Source organism: Saimiri boliviensis, chromosome 13, assembly GCF_048565385.1.
Source record: "Saimiri boliviensis isolate mSaiBol1 chromosome 13, mSaiBol1.pri, whole genome shotgun sequence".
Lineage (NCBI taxonomy): Eukaryota > Metazoa > Chordata > Mammalia > Primates > Cebidae > Saimiri > Saimiri boliviensis.
The window spans coordinates 106,685,874-106,709,332 of NC_133461.1; the positions used below are offsets into that span (position 1 = coordinate 106,685,874).

Here is a 23,459-nt window from a genome sequence, read left to right on the forward strand (position 1 = left end):
CTAAGGAGATTTTCCTTTGGGAACCGGAGTTGGATAGGGCTCAAGTATCCACCACCTTCTACAACATTTTTTTTCGTGACTACATATACCAATGGTATCATCTAATGTGCTGCATCTGGCTTCTCTGCACACCCCTTTCAAAGCAATACACTGTTTTTGTCCTGGAATAACGCCAGTCTTTCCTACACAGGAAGAGATTTAGGAACATCATTAATTCACTGTTGGAAATGCGCATAAAACAATTAACCCCCAGAAGAATGACTTTGGGATAGAAAAGAAAACATTGTCTATAAAAAAGGATCAGACACATAGACAAAAATGGTGCCTTTTTATGGGAGGGGAGCTAAGATTGCAGATTATATACACCTTGAAGGAAATAGGCAAATTTCTAAAAACCTTTAAAGGGATTGTCCTCCCTTGGAACAGTACATTTGGAAATGTGTGGAACCTTTTGTTCTTGCCGCCATGACTAGGGAAGGTGTCATTGGTATTTAGTGGGTAAAGCACAGAATTACTGAATTTTTCACCTAAGGAATTGTCTTGTACCAAACACCAACAAGGCCCCCCTAGGAAACAGTTTCAAAAAAGTATGTCCCTCCACCTTCCCTTCTGTGTGTACATCACTCTTATCAAATGGTGCAGGGTTGCGTCTTTAGCTCCTTTTAAAGAAACCCTATCAATCCTTTAGATTTTATCTAAACTAATTTCCCCACTTCAGGACTATGTAAGAAACACCTTTCCTATGTTGCTCAATGCCTCATAGATAAATAAGACAGACAGACAGACAGACAGATAGATAGATAGATAGATAGATAGATAGATGATAGATAGATAGATAGATAGATAGATAGATAGATACGTGGAGAGAATTACTCACAGAGCTAAAAGGTATTTTCCCTGAAGTGTATCCACATTTTCTTTTATTTATTTGGTTGTTGAGAAGCATATGGCTATGGGTGTGCTCTAATTCAGTAGTTTGCTCTATGCTTACTCTCGTTTCTCTTGCCTTCTTAGCACAACCATAGTTTATTTTTCCTACTGTGGATCACAGCAGATGTCATATAAGAAAAACACTTTTGTTTATGTTCATTGACAGACATTGGTTCCTGAACCATCCTATTAACACACCTGGATCTTATTTTTACTGTCCTCTAACATTCTACCTCTTGCTTCTTTGCTTCTGCATGTGACTAATAGTTTGATGGCCTTTTCAGCTCGGAATCTTTTTGTTATAGTTTGTTATTGTTTTGTATTTAAACTATGCTATCATTACTGTTTCTCTATTTTGTAGAAATAGATCCAAAGCCAGAAAAACCAATGCAGCCTTTGAAACTGAGTGCTCATAACCTGTGCAAGATTGTCTTCCACCCTTGTTAGAAGCTTCCACCTAGTGAAGTCTGGTATTATACTCTACTATCAGATGAGCGGTCCGTAAACTCAGGGTTTCTATGCAGCAAGAGAATGTCATGATGGGAGAGTTGGATAATATCTGGTAATACTATCTCTTTTTTTCCCCAAGACTACTGTGGAAGACAAAGTGGCTGCCTTTCAGAGAGAGACTTGAAGTCTCACCAGCCAGTTATGGAAGGTGCGGGTTTAACTGCATTGTGCAGTTGGTTAAACAGCAACTCCTCATTTCCTCCTCCCTCCCAGTCCCTAACAGCCACCATTCTACCACGTGCTTCCATGAGTTTGACTATTTTAGGTACCCCATATAAGTGGAATCATGCAGTATTTGTCTTCTGTGACTGGCTTATTTCATTTAGCATAATGTCCTTCAGGTTCATCCGTGTTGTCAAATACAGCAGAAAATCTCCTTGGTTTCCCCAATATATAATCAGAAGATTTTGAGAAAAAAGTCTGACAGAAATCAGAGTTATCATTTTTGTGTGCATATCCACACCTACGGATTGATTAAAACAGCAACACTGACCCAGATTAAAGAGATTTGATTTTAGCTGCAATGTTGCTACTACCTATGTGATCGTAGTAAAATCACATTCTGTATCTGTACATGGGTTCTATTCCTAAAATAAAAACAATTACCATTAAGTTTTATTTTAATTTGAAATCATTACCATCATATAATTTCATATCAGATGCCACCACAAGTGTGTCTGACGTCAATTGTACCTTCTGACCAATGGCATCTTCTGAGAACCAAAGGAGAATTGCATAAGCTCCTTCAAAAGCAGGGAGTCATATGTGAGGTAGGTCTCAACATGTCCACAGAGTAGGTTAAGATTAAACAGTTGAGTAGCTTTGATTGCATTTAAAAGAATATCGGAACTGGAACAGACAAGAGTGCCCTCTTTCACCATCCTAATCAATATGTACTGGAAGCATGAGACAGAGCAATCAGCCTTTTGAAACAAAAGGCATCTAAATAGGAAAAGAAGTCAAATTGTCTCTTTTTATTGATGGTATGATTCTACACTTAAGACATCCTAAAGACTGTGCCAAAGGGATCCTAGACCTGAGAGACAACTTTAGTAAAGTCTCAGGATGCAAAGTCAATGTACAAAAATCAGTAGCTTTTCTATAAACCAATAATGTTCAACCTCAGAGCCAAGTCAAGAATGCAATCCCATTTACAATAGCTACACAAAAAATCAAATGCCCATGAAGACATTTAACCAAGGAAGTGAAAGATGTTTACAAGGGATACTACAAAACACTGTTGAAAGAAATCATAGATGACACAAGCAGAAAAACATGCCCTGTTATGTAGTGGCAGAATAAATATTATGAAAATGGTCATACTGCCCGAAGCAATTTATTCAGTGCTATTCCTATCAAACTACCAATGACATTTTTCACAGAATAGAAGAAAGCTATTCTAAAATTCATAAGAAGCCAAAATATAGCTCAGGTAACCAAAATAATCCTAAGCAAAAAGAACAACACTGGAGGCATCATCCTACTTGACTTCAAATTATACTACAAGGCTCCAGTAACTAAAACGGCATGGGACTGGTGTAAAAGCAGACACATGGACCTTTGAAACAGAATAGAGAACCCAGAAATAAATCTGCACATTATTTGCTCTTTGACAAAATTGACAAAAATAAACAACAGAAAAAAGGACTCCCTGTTCAATAAATGTTGCTGGGATAGTTGGTTAGCCACATGCAGAAGAATAAAACTGGATGCCTATCTTTCACCAAAAAATTAATTCAAGATGGATTGAATATTTAAATGTAAACCTCAAACCATAAGAATCCTAGAAGAAAACCTAAGAAACACCATTCTAGATATCAGCCTTGGGGAATAATTTATGATTAAGTCCTCAAACACAATTGCAACAAAAACAAAAATTGACAAGTGGAGTCAAATTAAACTAAAGAGCTTCTGCACAGAAAAATAAACTATTAACAGAGTAAACAGCAAACTACAGAATGGGAGAAAATATTTGCTAACTATGCATTTGACAAAAATCTAATATCCAGAATCTATAGGAAATGTACATAAACAAGCAAAAAGCAAATAACTCCACTAAAAAGTGGGAAAAAGACATCAAAGACACGAACAGACACTTCTCAAAAGAGGACATAGAAGCAGTCAGTAAACATGAAAAATAGAACATCATTAATCACTAGAGAAACGCAAATCAGAACCACAATGAGAACTGTCCCACACCAGTGAGAATGGCTATTATTAAAAGTCAAAAACTAGCAGATGCAGTTGAGGCCTGGAGAAAAGAATGCACATACACTGTTGGTGGGAATGTAAATTAGTTCAACCACTGTGGAAAGCAGTCTGAAGATTTCTCAAAGAACTTAAAACAGAGCTACCATTCAACCCAGCAATCCCATTACTGGGGATATTGTCCAAAAGAAAATAAATCATTCTACCCCAAACGTACATGCACTCCCATGTTCATCACATAACTACTCACAACAGTAAAGACAAAGAATTAACTTAGGTGCCCATCAATGGTGGATTGGATAAAGAAAATGTGGTACATATACACTATAGAATACTATGCAGCCATAAAAAAGAACAAAATCATATCCTTTGCTGCAACATGGATGCAGCTGGAGGTGTAATCCCAAGCAAATCAATACAGAAATAGAAAATCAAATACTGCATGTTCTCACTTATAAGTGGAGGCTAAACATTGGATACTCGTGGACACAAAGATGAGTCCACACTAGAGACTACTAGAGCGGGGAGGGAGGGGAACAAAGATTGAAAAACTGACTATTTGGTACTATGGTCGCTACCTGGGTGATGGGATCGTCATCATATCCCAAACCTCACAGCACACATTATACCAACCTAATATACTTGCACATGTACCTCCTGAATCTACAATATGAGTTGAAATTATTTTAAAAAAGAATCTCAGAGATAAAGCATGGAAGAGATCTTTGTTCATTGACCACATTCATTTTGAGTGATATGAACATCCCACTATTAACAGGGGAGATAACAATTTTATCAGAAACTTACTAGGATCTGGATGAAACATCCAGATGATGTTTGATTCTATATTCCCTTTTAAATTTGATTCTACATTTTAATATTTAAACTTCTGAATCACGGACCTTAAGAATGCAACTAAGAGTCTTAAAATGTTTTCTATATTATTTGTCTTATGCTGAAAATTTTGCCACTGAAGCTTCATGCTACTGTTTATACTTTTTCTAAATTCCCCTGCTCCCAAATTTCTATTGGCCTTTTATAATTCGATGCAACACTTTCTTGTTGAACTGTGTCTTATTTGCCTAACTGCTACCCTTCATGAATATTCCTCACCAATAGACTCTACATCATTTCCATTCACTACCAAGTCTGAGCCAAGGGCTGTCATCTCTGCTGTCCTTTCTGGAGAGTGAGGCCTTGATGATTGCTATTTGCTGTATTCACTAACCCGTAAATCACATATCAAAACTTCTACACCACTACCTCTATTTTGGTCCCATTTTCTAATTATGGAGCTCTTGAACCCCCATTTTCTTTTGAAATTACTCCGTGTCCTGCTTCTTAATTTTGGATTCATTAGTACCAAAGAAGATAAGCATGTTAGATTTCTGAATTCCTAAGGCTGTGAATTGGGGTCTGAGTTAGGATGGCCACAGTATAATTCTCTCAATAGACCTCTTATGATCTGGGCATCCCAATAGACTTCTATAATCATTCACCATCTTACCTTTTAGTATTAAAGTCACAAAGAGGAGAACAGAAATAAAGGAATGGAGTTTCATGGTTGAATACCCAACAGAGAGGTGAGTGAGCAGGGCTGGTGGAACACAGGGGCTTTTATCTACTTCTGGGGGCCTGAGGTTCCTCTTAGTCAGTGAAGCTTAACAGCAGGGAAATAAAATAGCTTCCGTTGGAATATCTCCAAACCCTAGAGTCTCTAAATTTGGTGACAAATTAACCTAATTATAGGAAACCAGATGGGTAGCCCTTTCCTTTTTTATGGGCTCTCAATTTCACCACAGTTAATACCTTTAATTTTCTTTTTTGAATGGGGCCAAGAAGTAAGGGCATGTGAGTACAGAACATCCTTATTGTAAAAGTCCTGGGGCTTGTAAAAAAACATTTTCATAATACACCCCCTTTTTTTTTTTTTGCAAGAGGGACAAGAGTATTATCTAAGGTTCATTTATGAGAAGCTATGTTTTTAAATTAAGTTATTCCTTAAAAGAGAGGCTATCAGTTGTGTACAGTGTTCTTAATCACATCTGAAAGGTGGATATGCTTAATTCACATTGAAAACAAATAGTTTTTCATCATTATTGATCTTTTGTATAATTATCTCATCCAACAAGCTGAATAAGATCAGGAGAGTTGAAAGATAAAAGACAGAGTAAAGGGCACAGCTCCTGTCAAAAGACTCTGTCCCTAAAGAGACTCCCTAATCTTTCACCCTAACCCACCACATAGCAACAAAATGTTGAAAGCTTGAGAGTATGCCTTTCATCAAGAATCTATTGACCAAAATCCAGTTTTACCCAAAACAAATTTACCTTCTGTTCAATTCCTTATTGGCACATTTCCCTGAATTGATACTTTTTAAAATTTGTAAACTTTCGTATATGATGTAAGTCTTTTTTTGAAAAATCTATATACATATATATGTCACTTATATAGCTTTTATTTCACTACTTTTGATCATTTTCATGACATATTTATGAGCATTCACCAATTTATCTCTTTATTAATAATCTATTTCAATAAATTTCTGTTTGCAAAAATGTTGCAAAAGAGTTATATTCAAAATAATTTTTCTAAGTAGAACAAAGCTGGAGAATTTAGATTGCCTTGTTTCAAGACAAAGCTACATTAATCAAGACATTGTGATACTGGAATAAGTAGAGACATATAGTTCAACAGAACATAATAGAGACTCAAGGATAAGACCATCATATGAATGGTCTGCATATGGATAAGACCGTACATATTTACACATGGGCAATGATTTTGACAAAGGTGTTAAGTAAAGTCTTTTTTTGTTTATGCCCTCATTCTTGTTTACGTAATTCATTCAAGTGGTTCATGTGCAGGTCTGTTACATGGGTAAATTGTGTGTCATAGGGGTTTGGTGTACAGATAATGTTGTCACCCAGGTATTCAGCATATTACTCAATAGGTAGTTTTAATATCCTCACCTCCTCCCACTCTCCACCCTCAAGTAGGCTTCAGTGTCTATCATTCCTTTCTTTGTGTCCATGTGCACTCAGTGTTTATGTTTCACTTTTAAGTATGAAAATGTGGTATTTGGTTTTCTCTTTCTGTGTTTGCTTAGAATAATGGCATCCAGTTGCACCCATGCAGCTGGAAAGGACACGATTTTGTTCTTTTTTATGGCTACATGGTATTCCATGGCACATATGTACCACAATTTCTTTATCTAGTCCACTGTTCATGGGCATCTAGGTTGATTCCATGTCTTTATTGTTGTGAATATTGCTGCAATGAACATACACAAGTATCTATCTTTACGGTGCAATCATTTATATTCCTTTCGATATGTACTAAATAATGGGATTGCCGTGTCAAATAATGCTTCTATTTTAAGTTCTTTGATAAATCTTGAGACTTCTTTCCACTGTAGTTGAACTAATTTATATTTCTACCAGCAGTAAATAAGCAATTTTCTTCTCTCCAAGGCCTCCCAGGGTCTGTTATTTTTTGACTTCTAAAAATTGCTATTCTGACTGGTGTGAGAGGGCATCTCATTGTGGTTTTGATTTGCATTTCTCTAGTTATTAGTGATATTGGGAATTAAAAAAAATATGTTGGCTCTCTTTCTGTATGTCTGCTTTTGACAAGTGTCCACATTTGCCAAATTTTTAAATAAAGGTTTTTGTTTGTATTTGTTGATTTAAATTCCTTACAGATTCTGGATATTAGACTTTCATCAGATGCGTAGTTTGCAAATATTTTCTCCCATTCTGTAGTTCGCTATTTACTCTGTTAAAAGTTATTTATTTATTTATTTTCTCTGCAGAATCTCTTTAGTTTAATTCAGCTCCACTTGTCAATTTTTGTTTTTCTTGCAATTGCTTTTGAAGACCTAGTCATGCATCATTTTCCCAAGGCCAGTGTTTAAAATGTGGTTCCTAGATTTTCTTCTAGAATTCTTACAGTTCGAGGTCTTGCATTTAAATTTTTAATCCAACTTGAGTTAATTTTTTGTATATGGTGAAAGGTAGGCATTCGGTTTCATTCTGCATATGGCTAGCTAGCTGTCCCAGCACCATTTATTGAACAGGGAAGAACTTTGTCAAAGAACAGATGGTTATAGGTGTGCAGGTTTATTTTTGTGTTACAGCAATCTTTATCTCTGGAATAGAGATTCTGTTCCAATGGTCCATGTGTCTGCTTTTGTACCAGTCCCATGCTGTTTTGGTTTCTGCAGCTTTGTCAGATAGTTTGAAGTTGGATAGTGTAACGCCTCGGTGTTGTTCTTTTTGCTATGGATTACTTTCACTTGTCAGACTCTTTTTTTTTTTTTTTTTTGGCTTCATATAAATTTTAGAACAGGATTTTCTAATTCTGTAAAAATGTCATTAATAGTTAGATAGAAATAGCACTGAATCTGTAAATTGCTTTGGGCAGTATGGCCATTGTAACAGTATTGATTCTTATCTTTGAGCATGGGATGTTTTTTCATTCGTTTGTGTCATCTGATTGCTTTCAGCAGTGTTTTATAATTCTCCTTTTAGAGATCTTTCATCCTCTTGGTTAGCTGTGTTCCTAGGTATTTTTAGTTTTTCTTGCAGCTATTATGAATGGGATTTTGTTCTTGGTGTGGCTCACAGATTGGTGTACAGAAATGCTGGTTTTTTTTTTTTTTTTTTGAGACGGAGTTTCCCTCTTGTTACCCAGGCTGGAGTGCAATGGCATGATCTCGGCTCACTGCAACCTCCGTCTCCTGGGTTCAAGCAATTCTACTTCAGCCTCCCGAGCAGCTGGGACTACAGGCGTGCGCCACCATGTCCAGCTAATTTTTGTATTTTTAGTAGAGACGGGGTTTCACCATGTTGACCAGGATGGTCTCGATCTCTTGACCTCGTGATCCACCTGTCTCGGCCTCCCAAAGTGCTGAGATTATAGCTGCTGATTTTTTTTTACATTGATTTTACATCCTGAAACATTACTAAAGTTGTTTATGAGATCTATGGCCTTTCGGCAGAGACTATGGCGTTTTCTCCTTACAGAGTCATGTCACTTTTGAAGATAGATCGTTTGACTTCCTCTCTTTCTATTTGGATGCCTTTTATTTCTTTCTCATACCTGATTGCTCTGGCTAGGATTTCCAGTCTTTTCAACTAGGGGTTCCTGAGAAGTAGATACAAACAGAAGTCATATAACTTTTTATTGTGTAGCCTGAGAAGTCAGAAAGCATCGTCTGCACTGTATTTATTAGTTAAAGCAGTTACAAAGATTTGCCTCAGATCAAACAGAGGGAATATAGACTTTACCTCTCAGTGGAGGAGCATCAATGTTACATTATAAAAAGACTTTGTGGGATGGAATATATATTTTTAGAAAACTATACTTTTTGAAAATGCCCTTTTGAAAAATACAATGTGCCAATAGTTTTAATTTTTTTCAATTTAAGAAATGTCAGTTTTATATTGTTCAATCCATTATGATCTCTACTAAAATTACCAGAATTTTATTGTTTGTTTTCAATATTGGGAATTCTTGTGATTAATAAGTAATTATAATAGTATAATAAATACATTATATGGTACAAATAGTGTAATAAAAATGTGGTGTAGTGACATCAGCAAAAATGGAATAAAAATTTTCAAAATTTTTATCTTTATAAAATCTACTAAAAAACTGGCAACAACTGTCAAAGCTTTATAGAACTCTGAAAACTAACTGTTTATAGACTTGCGTATGTTGAACCAGCCTTGCATCCCCAGGATGAAGCCTACTTGACCATGGTTATTTCAATAGATGCTGAGAAGACCTTTGACAAAATTCGACAGCCCTTTATGCTAATAGCCCTCAATAAACTAGGTATTGATGGAATGTATCTCAAAATAATAAAAGATATTTATGACAAAAGCACAGCCAATATCATACTGAATGGGCAAAAACTGGAAGCATTCCCTTTGAAATCTGGCACGAGACAAGGATGCCCTCTCTCACCACTCCTATTCAATATAGCATTGGAAGTCCTAGCCAGAGCAATTAGGCAAGAAAAAGAAATAAAGGGTATTCAGTTAGGAAAGGAGGAAGTCAAATTGTCTCTGTTTGCAGACATGACATGATTATATATTTACAAGACCCCATTGCCTCAACCCAAAATCTCCTGAAACTGATAAGCAACTTCAGCAACATCTCAGGATACAAAATCAATGTGCAAAAATTACAAGCATTCCTATACACCAATAACAGACTTAAAGAGAGCCAAATGAAGAATGAACTACCATTCACAATTGCTACAAAGAGAATAAAAAATGTAGGAATACAACTAACAAAGAATGTAAAGGAATTCTTCAAGGAGAACTACAAACCACTGCTCAATGAAAGAAGAGAGGACACAAACAGATGGAGAAATATTCCATGCTCATGGTTAGGAAGAATCAATATCATGAAAAAGGCCATACTGCCCAAAGTAATTTATAGATTTGATGCTATCCTCATCAAGCTAGTTCTTCTTCACAGAACTAGAAAAAACCACCTTAAACTTCATATGGAACCAAAAGAGAGCCTGCATAGCCAAGTCAATTATTTTTTTAAATTTTTGTTTATTTATTTATTTACTTATTTATTTATTTATTTAATTGCATTTTAGGTTTTTGGGTACATGTGAAGAACATGCAAGATTGTTGCATAGGTACACACATGATAGCCAAGTCAATTCTAAGCAAAAAGAACAAAGCCAGAAGCATCACACTACCTGACTTCAAACTCTACTACAAGGCTACAGTAATCAAAACAGCACGGTACTGGTACCAAAACAGAGATATATACCAATGGAACAGAACAGAGGCTTTGGAGGCAACACCACACATCTAAAACCATCTGATCTTGGACAAACCGGAAAAAAACAAGCAATTGAGAAAGGATTCCCTGTTTAATAAATGGTATTGGGAAAACTGGCTAGCCATGTGCAGAAAGCAGAAACTGGACCCCTTCCTGACATCTTACACTTAAATTAACTCTAGATGGATTAAAGGCTTAAACATAAGACCTAACACCATAAAAAACCCTAGAAGAAAATCTAGGCAGAACCATCCAGGACATAGGCATAGGCAAGGACTTCATGACTAAAACAACAAAAGTATCAACAACAAAAGCCAAAATAGACAAATGGGACCTAATCAAACCCCACAGCTTCTGCACAGCAAAAGAAACAGTCATTAGAGTGAGTCGGCAACCAACAGAATGGGAAAATTTTTTTGCAATCTACCCATCTGTCAAAGGGCTAAAATCCAGAATCTACAAAGAACTAAAACAGATTTACAAGAAAAAAACAAACAAGCCCATTCAAAAGTGGGCAAAGGATATTAACAGACACTTTACAAAAGAAGACATATATGAGGCCAACAAACATATGAAAAAATGCTCATCATCACTGGTCATTAGAGAAATGCAAATCAAAACTACATTGAGATACCATCATAGGCCAGTTAGAATGACAATTATTAAAAAAATATGGAGACATCAGATGCTGGAGAGGATGTGGAGAAATAAGATCATTTGTACACCGTTGGTGAGAGTGTAAATTAGTTCAACCGTTGTGGAAGACAGTGTGGCGATTCCTCAACGACCTAGAAATGGAAATTCCATTTGACCCAGCAATCTCATTACTGGGTATATATCCAAAGGATTATAAATCATTCTATTATAAGGACACATGCACATGAATATTCATTGTGGCACTGTTTACAATTGCAAAGACTTGGAACCAACCCAAATGCCCATCAATGATAGTCTAGACAGGGAAAATGTGGCACATATACACCATGGAATACTATGCAGCCATAAAAAAAAGGAGGAGTTTGTGTCCTTTGTAGGGACATGGATGAACCTGGAAACCATCATTCTCAGCAAACTGACAGAAGAGCAGAAAATCAAACACCAAATTTTCTCACTCATAGGCGGGTGTTGAACAACGAGAACACATGGACACAGGGAGGGGAGCATCACACACTGTGGCCTGTGGGGGGAACTGGGGGAGGGACCATGGGGGGTAGGGACTTGGGGAGGGATAACATGGGGAGAAATGCTGGATATAGGTGATGGGGAGGAAGGCAACAAGCCACACTGCCACGTGTGTACCTGTGCAACAATCTTACATGTTCTTCACGTGTACCCCAAAACCTAAAATGCAATTTAAAAAAACAAACTAACTAACCAAAGGTTTTCAGCAATCTAGGGAGTGCTAATTCAACCAAAATGTCTGGTCTCAGTAAGAACATTGACTTGTGGTTTTTAACTTACCCTGTTTGTATTCTTCACTCCACCCATTTATTTTAAGTTTATGTGAATCCTTATACATTAGGTTAGTTTCCTGAAGACGGCAGATAGTTGGTTAGTTGGTTGGTGAGTTCTTATTCATTCTGTGGTTCCCCATCTTTTAAGTGGGGCATTTAGGCCATTTACATTCAACATTAGTATTGAAACGTGAGGTACTATTGCAGTCATCATGCTCTTTGCTGCCTGCAAACTTTGTTTTTTTTTTTTGGTATTTATTTATTTATTTATTTATTTGAGACGGAGTTTCACTCGTTACCCAGGCTGGAGTGCAATGGCGCGATCTCGGCTCACCTCAACCTCCGCCTCCTGGGTTCAGGCAATTCTCCTGCCTCAGCCTCCCAAGAAGCTGGGATTACAGGCACGTGCCACCATGCCCAGCTGATTTTTTTTTGTATTTTTAGTAGAGACGGGGTTTCACCGTGTTGACCAGGATGGTCTTGATCTCCTAACCTTGTGATCCACCCGCCTCGGCCTCCCAAAGTGCTGGAATTTTGTTTTGTTTTTTAACTTGTATTTTTGTTTTATAGGTCCTGTGTGATTTATACTTTAAAGAGATTCTGTTTTGATGTGTTTCCAGGATTTGTTTAAAGATTTAGAGCTCCTTTTAGCAGTTCTTGCAGTGGTGGCTTGGTAATGGCAAATTATCTTAGCATTTGTTTGTCTGAAAATGACTGTATCTTTCCTTCATATGTGATACTTAGTTGCAGATCAGATAGGATACTGAAAACCAAACAGTAATCAAGTCATAACATGTAATATAAATTTTTTTTTCTTTTTTTTTGAGACAGAGTCTCACTCTGTTGCCCAGGCTGGAGTGAGGTGGCCTGATCTTGGCTCACTGCAGGCTCCGCCTCCTGGGTTTAAGCAATTCTCCTGCCTCAGCCTCCCAAGTAGCTGGGATTACAGGTGCCCACCACCATGCCCAACTAATTTTTGTATTTTAGTAGAGACAGGGTTTCACCATGTTGTCCAGGATGGTCTCAATCTCCTGACCTTGTGATCCACCTGCCTTGGCCTCCCAAAGTGCTGAGATTACAGGCTTGAGCCACCGTGCCTGGCCAGTAATATAAACTTTCAAAAGAGGTTTTGTGCTCGCTGGTTTTGCTTTATTCTTTATTGAGGATTCAATAAAAATCTCTGTGAGAAAAGCGAAGAGGGGGAGGGCAGGAGAGGAGAGGAAAACAGGACCTAAAATGTCCAAAAAACAGGCTTCAGTCCTTTTTCGGTGTAGTACTCTCAATTCTTGGCTGATTCCCCAGAGGCAGGCAGCAGGGTCGGCTATTTAAACATCTCCCAACATGGATTTCTGTTTCGATGCAAAAGTCCCGACAGGAGCCATTTGGACGCTCACAGATCTCCTTGAATTTGCCCCTGACTGCACACAGAAGAGGGTTATTGTAACCATTCATAAGTCTTTCTTACTTTGTATTGAATTACATGAACACAGGGGGCAGTGCCTGAGAATAATCTTGGTGGATTTTTTTTTTTTTTTTTTTTTTTTTTTGCTGTGTTGTTATTTAACTTTTTAAACACTTAAAAACCTGCTGTCACACAACAATTTGGATTTTTTGGTGTTCTTGAGAAATCCGAGAATATTGGGTCCACCTACATGACAAAAGGCTGGCGGTAAGCAGCCTGCTCTGCTTTGCAAGTCCTAGAGCATGCACATTTCAGTTCATTCATCTTTCTTATTCCTTACTATCACCTAAAACTGATGTGAGATATCAGTCTTTTAAAAAATATAATGTCTTGTACTACAGATTTTCCTGGAATGAAAGAGAAGAAAGTCTCTTTTGCCTCCTCTCTTTTTATTTCTACACACACACACACACACACACACACACACACACTATATATATATATATATATATATATATATATATATATATATATATATATATATGATAGGTTATAGTATATGTATCTTTCAAAAGTAGAACCGAAATGCAGACCTAACAGATAATATACTTTAAATAAATTGTTAGAGAGGATTTTTTTTTTGGGAAGGGAACAATATTCCTATGTATTTAATACACAAATATATCTGTGCCAATACTTGTTACATCCTGTGACTTCATTCACTCACTTCTTATATCTCTGGCACTGGTCTTTGAGGTTGCAATCTTTCTCTAGAAACCATTGTATATATTAAGAGTGAAACATATATAATATATAATAACTTGATATGTTGTATTAAACCAGGCTTTGGAGACTCACACAAAGGAACAGCACAACAGAATCCTTGGGTGGGATGTGTAGGGAAAGCCGGATGTAAAAACAAAGCCTTGACTCTGACATTTACCCCACTGTTGGGAAAAGCACTTCAGTTTCCAGGGCCTTAATTTTTTCCTCTATAAAACAGCAAAAATAGAGGCAATAAGTTGCTTATTTTTCCTTGAATATACATGTTCAGGAGTTCTAGAAAATTTTCTGATCTCTTTTGGGTGTCTGGTAACCTCCCTGGGCAAATCCAAGAAGTCCTACACATACTTCTCCGAAGCATGTCTGTGCAAGGGGCCTTATGCCTGTGATTAATATTCGCGTGCTGAATGCGGTGGGCTATACTCTGTGGCAGAGTCATCCCTGGTCCCTGTGTTTAAGTTCTACATGACAAGACTAGATGCTGAGAAGGAAGAGGGAAAGCCAGGGTTTGAGATGGAGCCTTACGGGGAAACGTCAGGCCCCAGAGGCCAGCAGTACTGGGGAGCAATAGGTTAAAGATGTCTTAGATTATAGTAATATTTTCAGACACTTCCCCCACCAATCCCTTCTGTCTGAGCCTACCATAGCTTTAGCACAGCTCTTACGCCAGTGTCTTAGGGTAACTAACTTTTGCTGAAAGAAAGTAGAGGAGTTTTAGAGACCAAAATTTAGTAGAATAATGCCTGATTTTTAATTTTTGAGGTCTAGTAACTGCTAGTAAACTTGCCTAATTTAGAGATGGAGTAAGAGGGTTTCAAACACTTGAAATACCATTGACTTCATCTAACTGAGTTGCTACAGAGAATTAGTGAATTAGGTGGCTACAGGCCTCTCAGCCAACGCGTCTTCCAGATTTCCTAGGAGACCCCCTTTTCTGATCATAGGTGATGGTGATTTCTCTTTGAGTATTGAATCCCTGTAAGGTGTTAGACACTTTACTCTTACCAAGTTTATTTTGTTACCTGGTAGAACTTGGCTCATAAAGAAGAACATGGTGAAGAGGAGGACAGCAAACCTCATTGCTGAAGAAAGAAGAAAGCTTGGCTTCATTTCCAGGAGGCAGAGAAAACTTCCGTCTGGGGCTGTCTAGCACCAGTGGAATGTCTGTGTTTGGACAATAAGTGTCCTTCTGTACCTCATTAGGGATATTCATAGATAGAGGTGTTCTATGCATGCAAAATCGCTTTTATGGGAGGACTGAGAGTCCTTTTTTTTATTGGACAGCCATTTCATTAGGATGATGTGGGTGCACCGTTTTGACCAGAAAACCTTGTTAAATGGGAACATCAGCTACAAACATTTTGGCAAACGATGAAAGTTCATGAACAAACAACCATTTATATTGTTACAGTAAATTAGGCTGTGTCGAGAAACCAGTTGGTTTGGCGAATGACCAGATATTTTGTTAGTGAACACTTCCCAGACTTTACTAGCCCTGCTAAGAATGAATCTCCGCCTCACTCCTGGTCTGAACCCCGAAAGTGCTTTGTTAATGTCACAGTGCTAACTGCCTTGTATGTTAGATTACTAACCATATATTTGCCTCATCCACTACTGTGTGAGCTTCTTGCTTGCTAGCACAAGGTTATATTCCTCAGAGCTGAGGAGGGAGTTGAATCATGTGGTCATTTATTCTTAAATCTTCTTCACCAAGTGGAACAAAACAGAACAGCAAAAGTCCACTGCACAAAGAAGGAGGAGGTCCGAATTTGAGTTCTAGATCTCTAGATCTATTGCTAACTGGAGGTATGCATATAGTCACGAAAACTGTCTTCCTTCAATCTTGATAGCACCGATAAATATCGAGATCTGTTGAATCTAGATCAGGGGATTCTTGATCATTACTCTGCATAAGACCAGCTGGGAGAGTTGCTTTGCAACACAGATGCTTAGTTTAATCTACCAACATTTTTATTGTTTTTAAAGTTGATCGAGAATTTTTTATTAAATAATGTAAACTTTCTTAGTTTACATCTAATAAAACTCTCACCAGCATGTAAATACATTGAATATTAGCAGCAGAATCTTTAAATAAAGTAACCATACACAACTATTAAGCCGCTTTTTTTCATTGCTTATTATTCGATGCTGTTTGTCCCCATTGTCATCATAATCAGCATCGTCCCACATGGTTGAACACCTGTCATGATCCATATGCCATCAACGTTCTTCCTACTCACAAGAAACACATATTCAGTATGTGTGTATGAAATTACTGTCTGAACAAAGTGCCTTAAACAAGACAGAAATTTATTTCTCTCTTACTTAAATCTAAATTTACAGCTACCATGGCTAGTACAGATATTTGCCAAAGTCATTAGGGATGCAGGCTCCTTCCCGCCGTCTGCTCTGCTCTACCTGAGAAGAGGCATTAGTTTGACTGCTCAGTCTCCACCTATCATTTTTGAATTCCAGGCAGCAGGAAAGTAAAAAGCCAAGAGAGAAAAACAAGGGAAACTCTACCCCTCCTTTAAAATTTTTTAACCAACCCCCTTTCATTTCTGTTTTTAAATCCACTTTGTTGAGATATGAGTAGATTTAGAAAGCGGTACATATTTAATCTAAGTGAGTTTGGGGATAAGTATACACCACGAATGCATCACCGCCATCAAGATTATAATCATATCCATCATCTCTCAAAGTCCCTCCCCTTGTTATTATTATTTGTTTTGGGAAGAATGCTTAACATAAAATCTACCCTCTTAGCAAATTTTAAGTATGCAATAGAATATTCTTAGCCATAAGCACTGTGCTATAAACTAGACCTCCAGAACTTGTTTATGGGCTACATCTGAGACTTTGTGCTCCAACCACACCTACCCATTTCTCCTGCACCTCGGCCCCAGCAACCACCATTCCGTCTGCTTTTGTGAGTTTGTCTATTTTAGATTTCAAATACAAGTGAAATCATACAGTATTTGTCATTCTGCGGTTGGCCTATTTCATGTAATATAATGCTCTCCAAGTCATCCACGTTGTCACAAGTGACAGGGTTTCATGATTACGTTAACAGTGAATAACATTCCACTGCATGTATGTATTAGCCATTAATCCTGATGCTCTCCCTCCCACTGCCTCCAACACCTCCAACCGGCCCTGGTGTGTGTTGTTCCTCACCCAGTGTCCTTGTGTTCTCATTGTTCTGCTCCCACTTATAAGTCAGAACATGCAGTGTTTGGGTTTCTATTCCTGGGTTAGTTTGCTGAGAATAGCAGCTTCCAGCTCCATCTATGTTCCTGCAAAGGACACGATCTCATTCCTTTTTTCTGGCTTCTTAACATTCCATGGTGTATATGTATCCACTTTTGTTTTGACTACATCTCGTTATTTTAATCATCTCCTCCAAGACTGTAGATCTGCGTTGTCCAGTATAGGAACCACTAGTCACATGTGGCTATACACTGTAAATTAATTATAATTAGATAATTAAATGCCATATCCTCAGTAGTAATAGCCAAATGAGTGGCCAAACTAGAAATTCTGTGACTACATATGTGCGATAGTTACTGCAATGGACAAGGCAGATACAGGGCATTTCTTTCATCACAGAAACTTGTGCTGGGCATGTTGGCTACTACTTACTTTTAAATTCTATTTGTGTGGTTTACAGTTAAATTATATTCTGCTTCTCCAGATTAATTTCCTTTCATAGATTTTTTCAAGGAATTTTAAAACTTTATTCATTTACCTTCTTAAGATAAGTACTTAGATTATTTTCTTAATGTACAGCAAATAATTTTTCTAGGGATATTGTTTTAGCTTTGTTGTATTGGTACCTTTACGTACTATATTCAGGTATTATTATTGTTCGTAACTTATTTTAAAAATTGTGCCAAGTTTATTTAAAAGAGATTTCTACCTTGATTTTCAGATGTCAGATTGTGTCTTCTATTGCTGTTATTTAAATTTTATTTTATTGTATGTAGATAAGTTGCATATTTCTTTTTAAAGCATGTGAGATTTTCATCTCTCCTTTTACACAAACTCTGTATGCAGTGTTCATGATGCACTTTAAAAATCAATCTTTTGTTTCAGGGCATGGTGCTTCCACACATAAAACCTTAGAATAGGCTGGGTGCAGTGGCTCACACCTGTAATCCCAGCACTTTGGGAGGCTGAGGGGGGCAGATCATGAGGTCAAGAGATCAAGACCATCCTGGCCAACATGGTGAAACTCCATCTGTACTAAAAATACAAAAATTAGTCAGGCGTGTTGGCATGCATCTGTATTCCCAGCTACTTGGGATGATGAGGCAGGAGAACTGCTTGAACCAGGGAGGTGGAGGTTGCAGTGAGCCGAGATCTCACCACTGCACCCTAGCCCGGCAACAGAGTGAGACTCTGTCTCAAAGAACAAACAGCCAACTCCAAGATGGCCAAGTAGACACAACTCCGGCACACAACACCCAGCGAGAGAGACACAGAAATCCAGAGATCTCTTAGCTCCAGCCAAGGTACCAGGGGCATTTTCATGGATCTGGTCCTATGGTGAGCAAAGCCCAGGCAAGGTAGAGCAAGGTGGGGAGGGCTGCTGCTTCACCCAGAAAGTGCATCTGACTGGCAAGTCAGAGGCTCCCCCCCAGATGTAGTGCTTCCCACAAAGCCTCAGCAATACACAGAAAGGGGATCTTTGCCAGTCAAGCACCAGGAATTACAAGCATGGAGTTGAATAATAGTCCAGGATGGTGTCCTGGATTGATGCACAGGCCTAAACAGACGCATAAGCCCAAAAGCTGCTGACAGAGCCTGCAGACCAAGCTATCGCCCCCTCCCCACTCCCAGAGAGAGAGGGAGCTGTAAGCGGGAGGATGGTTGGAGCAGCGCAGAGGGTCCCTACCCCATGACTGGAGAGAGAGGAAGCTGAAAGGGGGAGAAGGCTGGCTGTGGCTGGGCCTTCCCCACAAACTCCAGAGGGCTGAAGCTCTGACTCTAGAGTGTTGTGTAGCCGGTGCCACAGTCTGAGCTGAACCCTGAATGATCCAGCCCAGTGGAGGAAAAGCACAACCCACCACTAGAGAGGTGGGACTGGGCTACATGTTTTAATAAAAAACACAGGAAGCCTACTTAGCAATGGGACAGAGTTCTTGACCAACCAGCAGTGCTTACAGGCCAGTGGAAATAGAGGGCCTAATCTCCCAGTATAAACAAAAAGGACACAGGAAGCTTCCCTAGTAAACTGAAGGAGTCCCTAGAAACCCAGTAGCACCTTGACAGGCAGAGAAGCGACCTCATCAAGCAGCTCCCTGACACCACAGCCAGGTAAATCCACAAAGATGGGAAAAACCCAGTGCAAAAAAGATGAAACCATCAAAGACCAGAACACCTCTTCTCCTTCAAGGGATCACAACTCCTCAACAACACAGGAACATAACATGACAAAGGAAGAGTGTAATGAACTGACAGAAACAGGCTTCAGAAGGTGGATAATAACAAACTTTTCTGAGCTAAAGGAACACATTCTAACTCAATGCAAAGAAATAAAAAATCCTGAAAAAAGGTTAGACAAAATGCTAACTAGAATAACCAGCTGAGAGAAGAACATAAACAACTTGATGGAGTTGAAAAACACAGCACGGGAACTATGTGAAGCAAACACAAGTTTTAATAGCCAAATCGATCAAGCAGAATAAAGGATATCAGAGACTGAAGATCAACTCAATTAAATAAAAGAGAAGGCAAGACAAGAGAAAAAAGAGTGAAAAGAAGTGAACAAAGCCTCCAAGAAATATGGGATTATGTGAAAAGACCTAATCTATGCTTGATTGATGTACCTGAATATCATGGGGAGAATGAATCCAAGCTGAAAAACACGTTCCAGGATATTATCCAGGAGAACTTCCCAAGCCTAGCAAGGCAGTCCAACATTCAAATTCAAGAAATACAGAGAACTCCACAAAGAAATTCCTCAGGAAGAACAACCCCAAGGCACACAACCGTCAGATTCACCAGGGTTGAAATGAAGGAAAAAATGCTAAGGGCAGCCAGAGAGAAAGGTCAGGTTACCCACAGAGGGAAACCAATCAGACTCACAGCAGATCTCTTGGCAGAAACCCTACAAGCCAGAAGAGAGTGGGGGCCAATATTCAACATCCTTAAAGAAAAGAACTTTCAACCCAGAATTTCAGATCCAGCCAAACTAAGCCTCTTATGTGAAGGAGAAATAAAATCCTATATGGACAAGCAATTACTGAGAGATTTCATTACCACCAGACCTGCCCTACAAGAGCTCCTGAAAGAAACACTAAGCACAGAAAACAAACCAGTTGGCAAAGACCAAAAATACAATGGAGAAAATGAGTCAACCAATGGGAAAGAAAACCAGCCAGTAACAAAATGGCAGGATCAAATCCACACATAACAATATTAACATTGAGTGTAAATAGCCTAAATGCCTCGATCAAAAGACACAGACTGGCAAACTGGATAAAAAGTCAAGACCCATCAGTGTGCTCTATTCAGGAAACCCATCTCACATACAAAGACACACATAGACTCCAAATAAAGGATAGAAGATTTACCAAGCAAATGGAGAACAACAACAACAAAAAAGCAGGGGTTGCAATGCTAATCTCTGATAAAATGGACTTCAAACCAACAAAGATCAAAAGAGACAAAGAAGGACACTATATAATGGTAAAATGATCAATCAAACAAGAAGAGCTAACTATCCTAAATATATATGCACCCAACACAGGAGCACCCAGACACATAAAAGCAAGTTCTTAATGACCTAAAACAAGATTTAGACTCCCACACAATAATAGTGGGAGACTTCAGCACTCCACTGTCAATATTAGACAAATCTGCGAGACAGAAAATTAACAAGGACATCTAGGACTTGAATGCAGAGCTGGACCAGGTGGACCTAATAGACATATACAGAACTCTCCACCCCAAATCCACAGAATATACATTTTTCTCAGCACCACATTGCACTTACTCTAAAATTGACCACATCATTAGAAGCATATCACTCCTCAGCAAATGCAAAAGAATAGAAATCATAACAGTCTATCAGACCGCAGGGCAATCAGATTAGAACTCAGGATTAAGAAACACACTCAAACCAGCCCAAACACCTGGAAACTGAACAATTTGCTTCTGAGTGTCGACTGAATAAACAAGGAAATGAAGGCAGAAATATGTTCTTTGAAACCAATCAGAATAAAGATACAACTTACCAGAATCTCTGAGACACCTTCAAAGCAGTGTAGAGAGGGAAATTTATAGCAATAAATTCCCACACTAGAAACAAGGAAAGATCTAAAACTGACAAGCTATCATCAAAATGGAAAGAGTTAGAGGAGATAGATCAATAAAACTCAAAAGCTAGCAGAAGACAAGAAATAACTAAGATCAGAGCAGAACTGAAGGAGATACAGACACAAAAAACCCTTCAAAAAATCAATAAATCCGGGAGCTGGTTTTTTGAAAAGATCAACAAAATAGACAGACTGCTAGCCAGACTAATAAAAAAGAAAAGAGAGAAGATGCAATAAAAAAAGATAAAGGGGACATCACCACTGATCCCACAGAAATACAAATTACCATCAGAGATTACTACAAACAGCTCTATGTACATAAAACAGTAAACCAGGATGAAATGGATAAATTCCTGGACACTTGTGCTCTACCAAGACTAAACCAGGAGGAAGTTGAAACCCTGAATAGACCAATAACAACAGCTGAAGTACAGGCAGCAATCAATAGCCTACCAACCAAAAAAAGTCCAGGTCCAGATGGGTTCACAGCTAAATTCTACCAGACATACAAAGAGGAGCTGGTTCTATTCCTTCTAAAACTGTATCAAACAATACAAAAGGAGGGAATCCTCCCTAACTCATTTTATGAGACCAACATCATCCTGATACCAAAACCAAGCAGCGACTCAACTAAAAAAGAAAACTTCAGGCCAATATCCATGACGAACATCAATGCAAAAATCTTGAATAAAATACTGGCAAACCGATTGCAATAGCACATCAAAAATCGTATCCATCATGATCAAGTAGGCTTCATCCCATAGATGCAAGGCTGGTTCAACATACGCAAATCCACAAATGTAATCCATCACATAAACAGAACCAAAGACAAAAACCACAATTATCTCCATAGATGCAGAGAAGGCCTTCAACTTAATTCAACAGCCCTTCATGCTGAAAGCTCTCAATAAACTAGGTAACGATGGAATGTATCATAAAATGATAAAAGCCATTTATGACAAACTTATAGCCAATTTCATACTGAATTGGCAAAAGCTGGAAGAATTCCCTTTGAAATCAGGCACGAGACAAGGATGCCCTCTCTCACCACTCCTATTCAATATAGTATTGGAAGTTCTAGTCAGAGCAATCAAGCAAGAAAAGGAAACAAAGCGTATTCAAATAGGAAAGGAAGAAGTCAAATTGTCTCTATTTGCAGATGACATGATTGTATATCTAGAAGACCCCATCATCTCAGCCCCAAATCTTCTCAAACTGATAAGCAACTTCGGCAAAATCTCAGGATACAAAATCAATGTGCAGAAATCACAAGCATTCCTATATACCAATAACAGACAAACAGAGAGCCAAATCAAAAGTGATCTCCCATTCACAATTGCTACAAAGAGAATAAAAAACGTAGGAATACTACTAACAAAGAACATAAAGGACCTCTTCAAGGAGAACTACAAACCACTGCTCAATGAAATAAGAGAGGACACAAACAGATGGAAAAACATTCATGCTCATGGTTAGGAAGAATTAATATCGTGAAAATGGCCATACTGCCCAAAGTAATCTATAGATTCAATGCTATCCCCATCAAGCTACCAATGACCTTCTTCAAAGAACTGGAAAAAACCACTTTAAACTTCATATGGAATCACAAGAGAGCCCACATAGCCAAGACAATCCTAAGCAAAAAGAACAAAGCAGAGGCATCACACTGCTGGACTTGAAACTATAATAAAGGCTACAGTAATCAAAACAGCATGGTATAGGTAACAAAACAGAGATGTAGACTAATGAAACAGAACAGAGGCCCCAAAAGTAACAACACACATCTACAACCATCTGATCTTTGACAAACCTGACAAAGACAAGCAATGGGGAAAGGACTCCATGTTTAATAAATGGTGTTGGGAAAACTGGCTAGCCACGTGCAGAAAGCAGAAACTGGACCCCTTCCTGTCACCTTATACTAAAATTAACTCCAGATGGATTAAAGATTTAAACCTAACCCCATAAAAACACAAGAAGAAAACATAGGCAAAACCATTCAGGACATAGGCATAGGCAAGGACTTCATGACTAAAA

At 38.2% G+C, this 23,459-nt stretch overlaps 2 protein-coding genes across 2 annotated transcripts; both read right to left on the bottom strand.

Annotated features, from left to right (window-relative positions):
- Window positions 1–5,210, bottom strand: DEFB130B (defensin beta 130B). The gene is made up of 2 exons (XM_003944187.1): window positions 5,156–5,210; window positions 1–182 (listed from the first exon to the last, which is right to left on the bottom strand). Exons 1-2 carry the CDS (start codon window positions 5,208–5,210, stop codon window positions 1–3), a joined length of 237 nt encoding a protein of 78 aa, XP_003944236.1.
- Window positions 5,211–13,042: 7,832 nt separating this feature from the next.
- Window positions 13,043–15,180, bottom strand: DEFB108B (defensin beta 108B). Its single transcript, XM_003944188.2, has 2 exons — window positions 15,123–15,180; window positions 13,043–13,333 (listed from the first exon to the last, which is right to left on the bottom strand). Exons 1-2 carry the CDS (start codon window positions 15,178–15,180, stop codon window positions 13,170–13,172), a joined length of 222 nt encoding a protein of 73 aa, XP_003944237.1. The 3' UTR covers window positions 13,043–13,169.
- Window positions 15,181–23,459: the final 8,279 nt, after the last annotated feature.

Excerpts from the sequence above, each read along its gene's own strand:
- DEFB130B (XM_003944187.1), bottom strand. The coding sequence starts at position 5,210 with ATGAAACTCCATTCCTTTATTTCTGTTCTCCTCTTTGTGACTTTAATA. Across the intron at positions 183-5,155 it reads TGTGACTTTAATACTAAAAG|GAAAGACTGGCGTTATTCCA; the intron begins GTAAGATGGTGA and ends CTTCCTGTGTAG.
- DEFB108B (XM_003944188.2), bottom strand. The coding sequence starts at position 15,180 with ATGAGGTTTGCTGTCCTCCTCTTCACCATGTTCTTCTTTATGAGCCAA. Across the intron at positions 13,334-15,122 it reads TATGAGCCAAGTTCTACCAG|TCAGGGGCAAATTCAAGGAG; the intron begins GTAACAAAATAA and ends TTCTGTGTGCAG.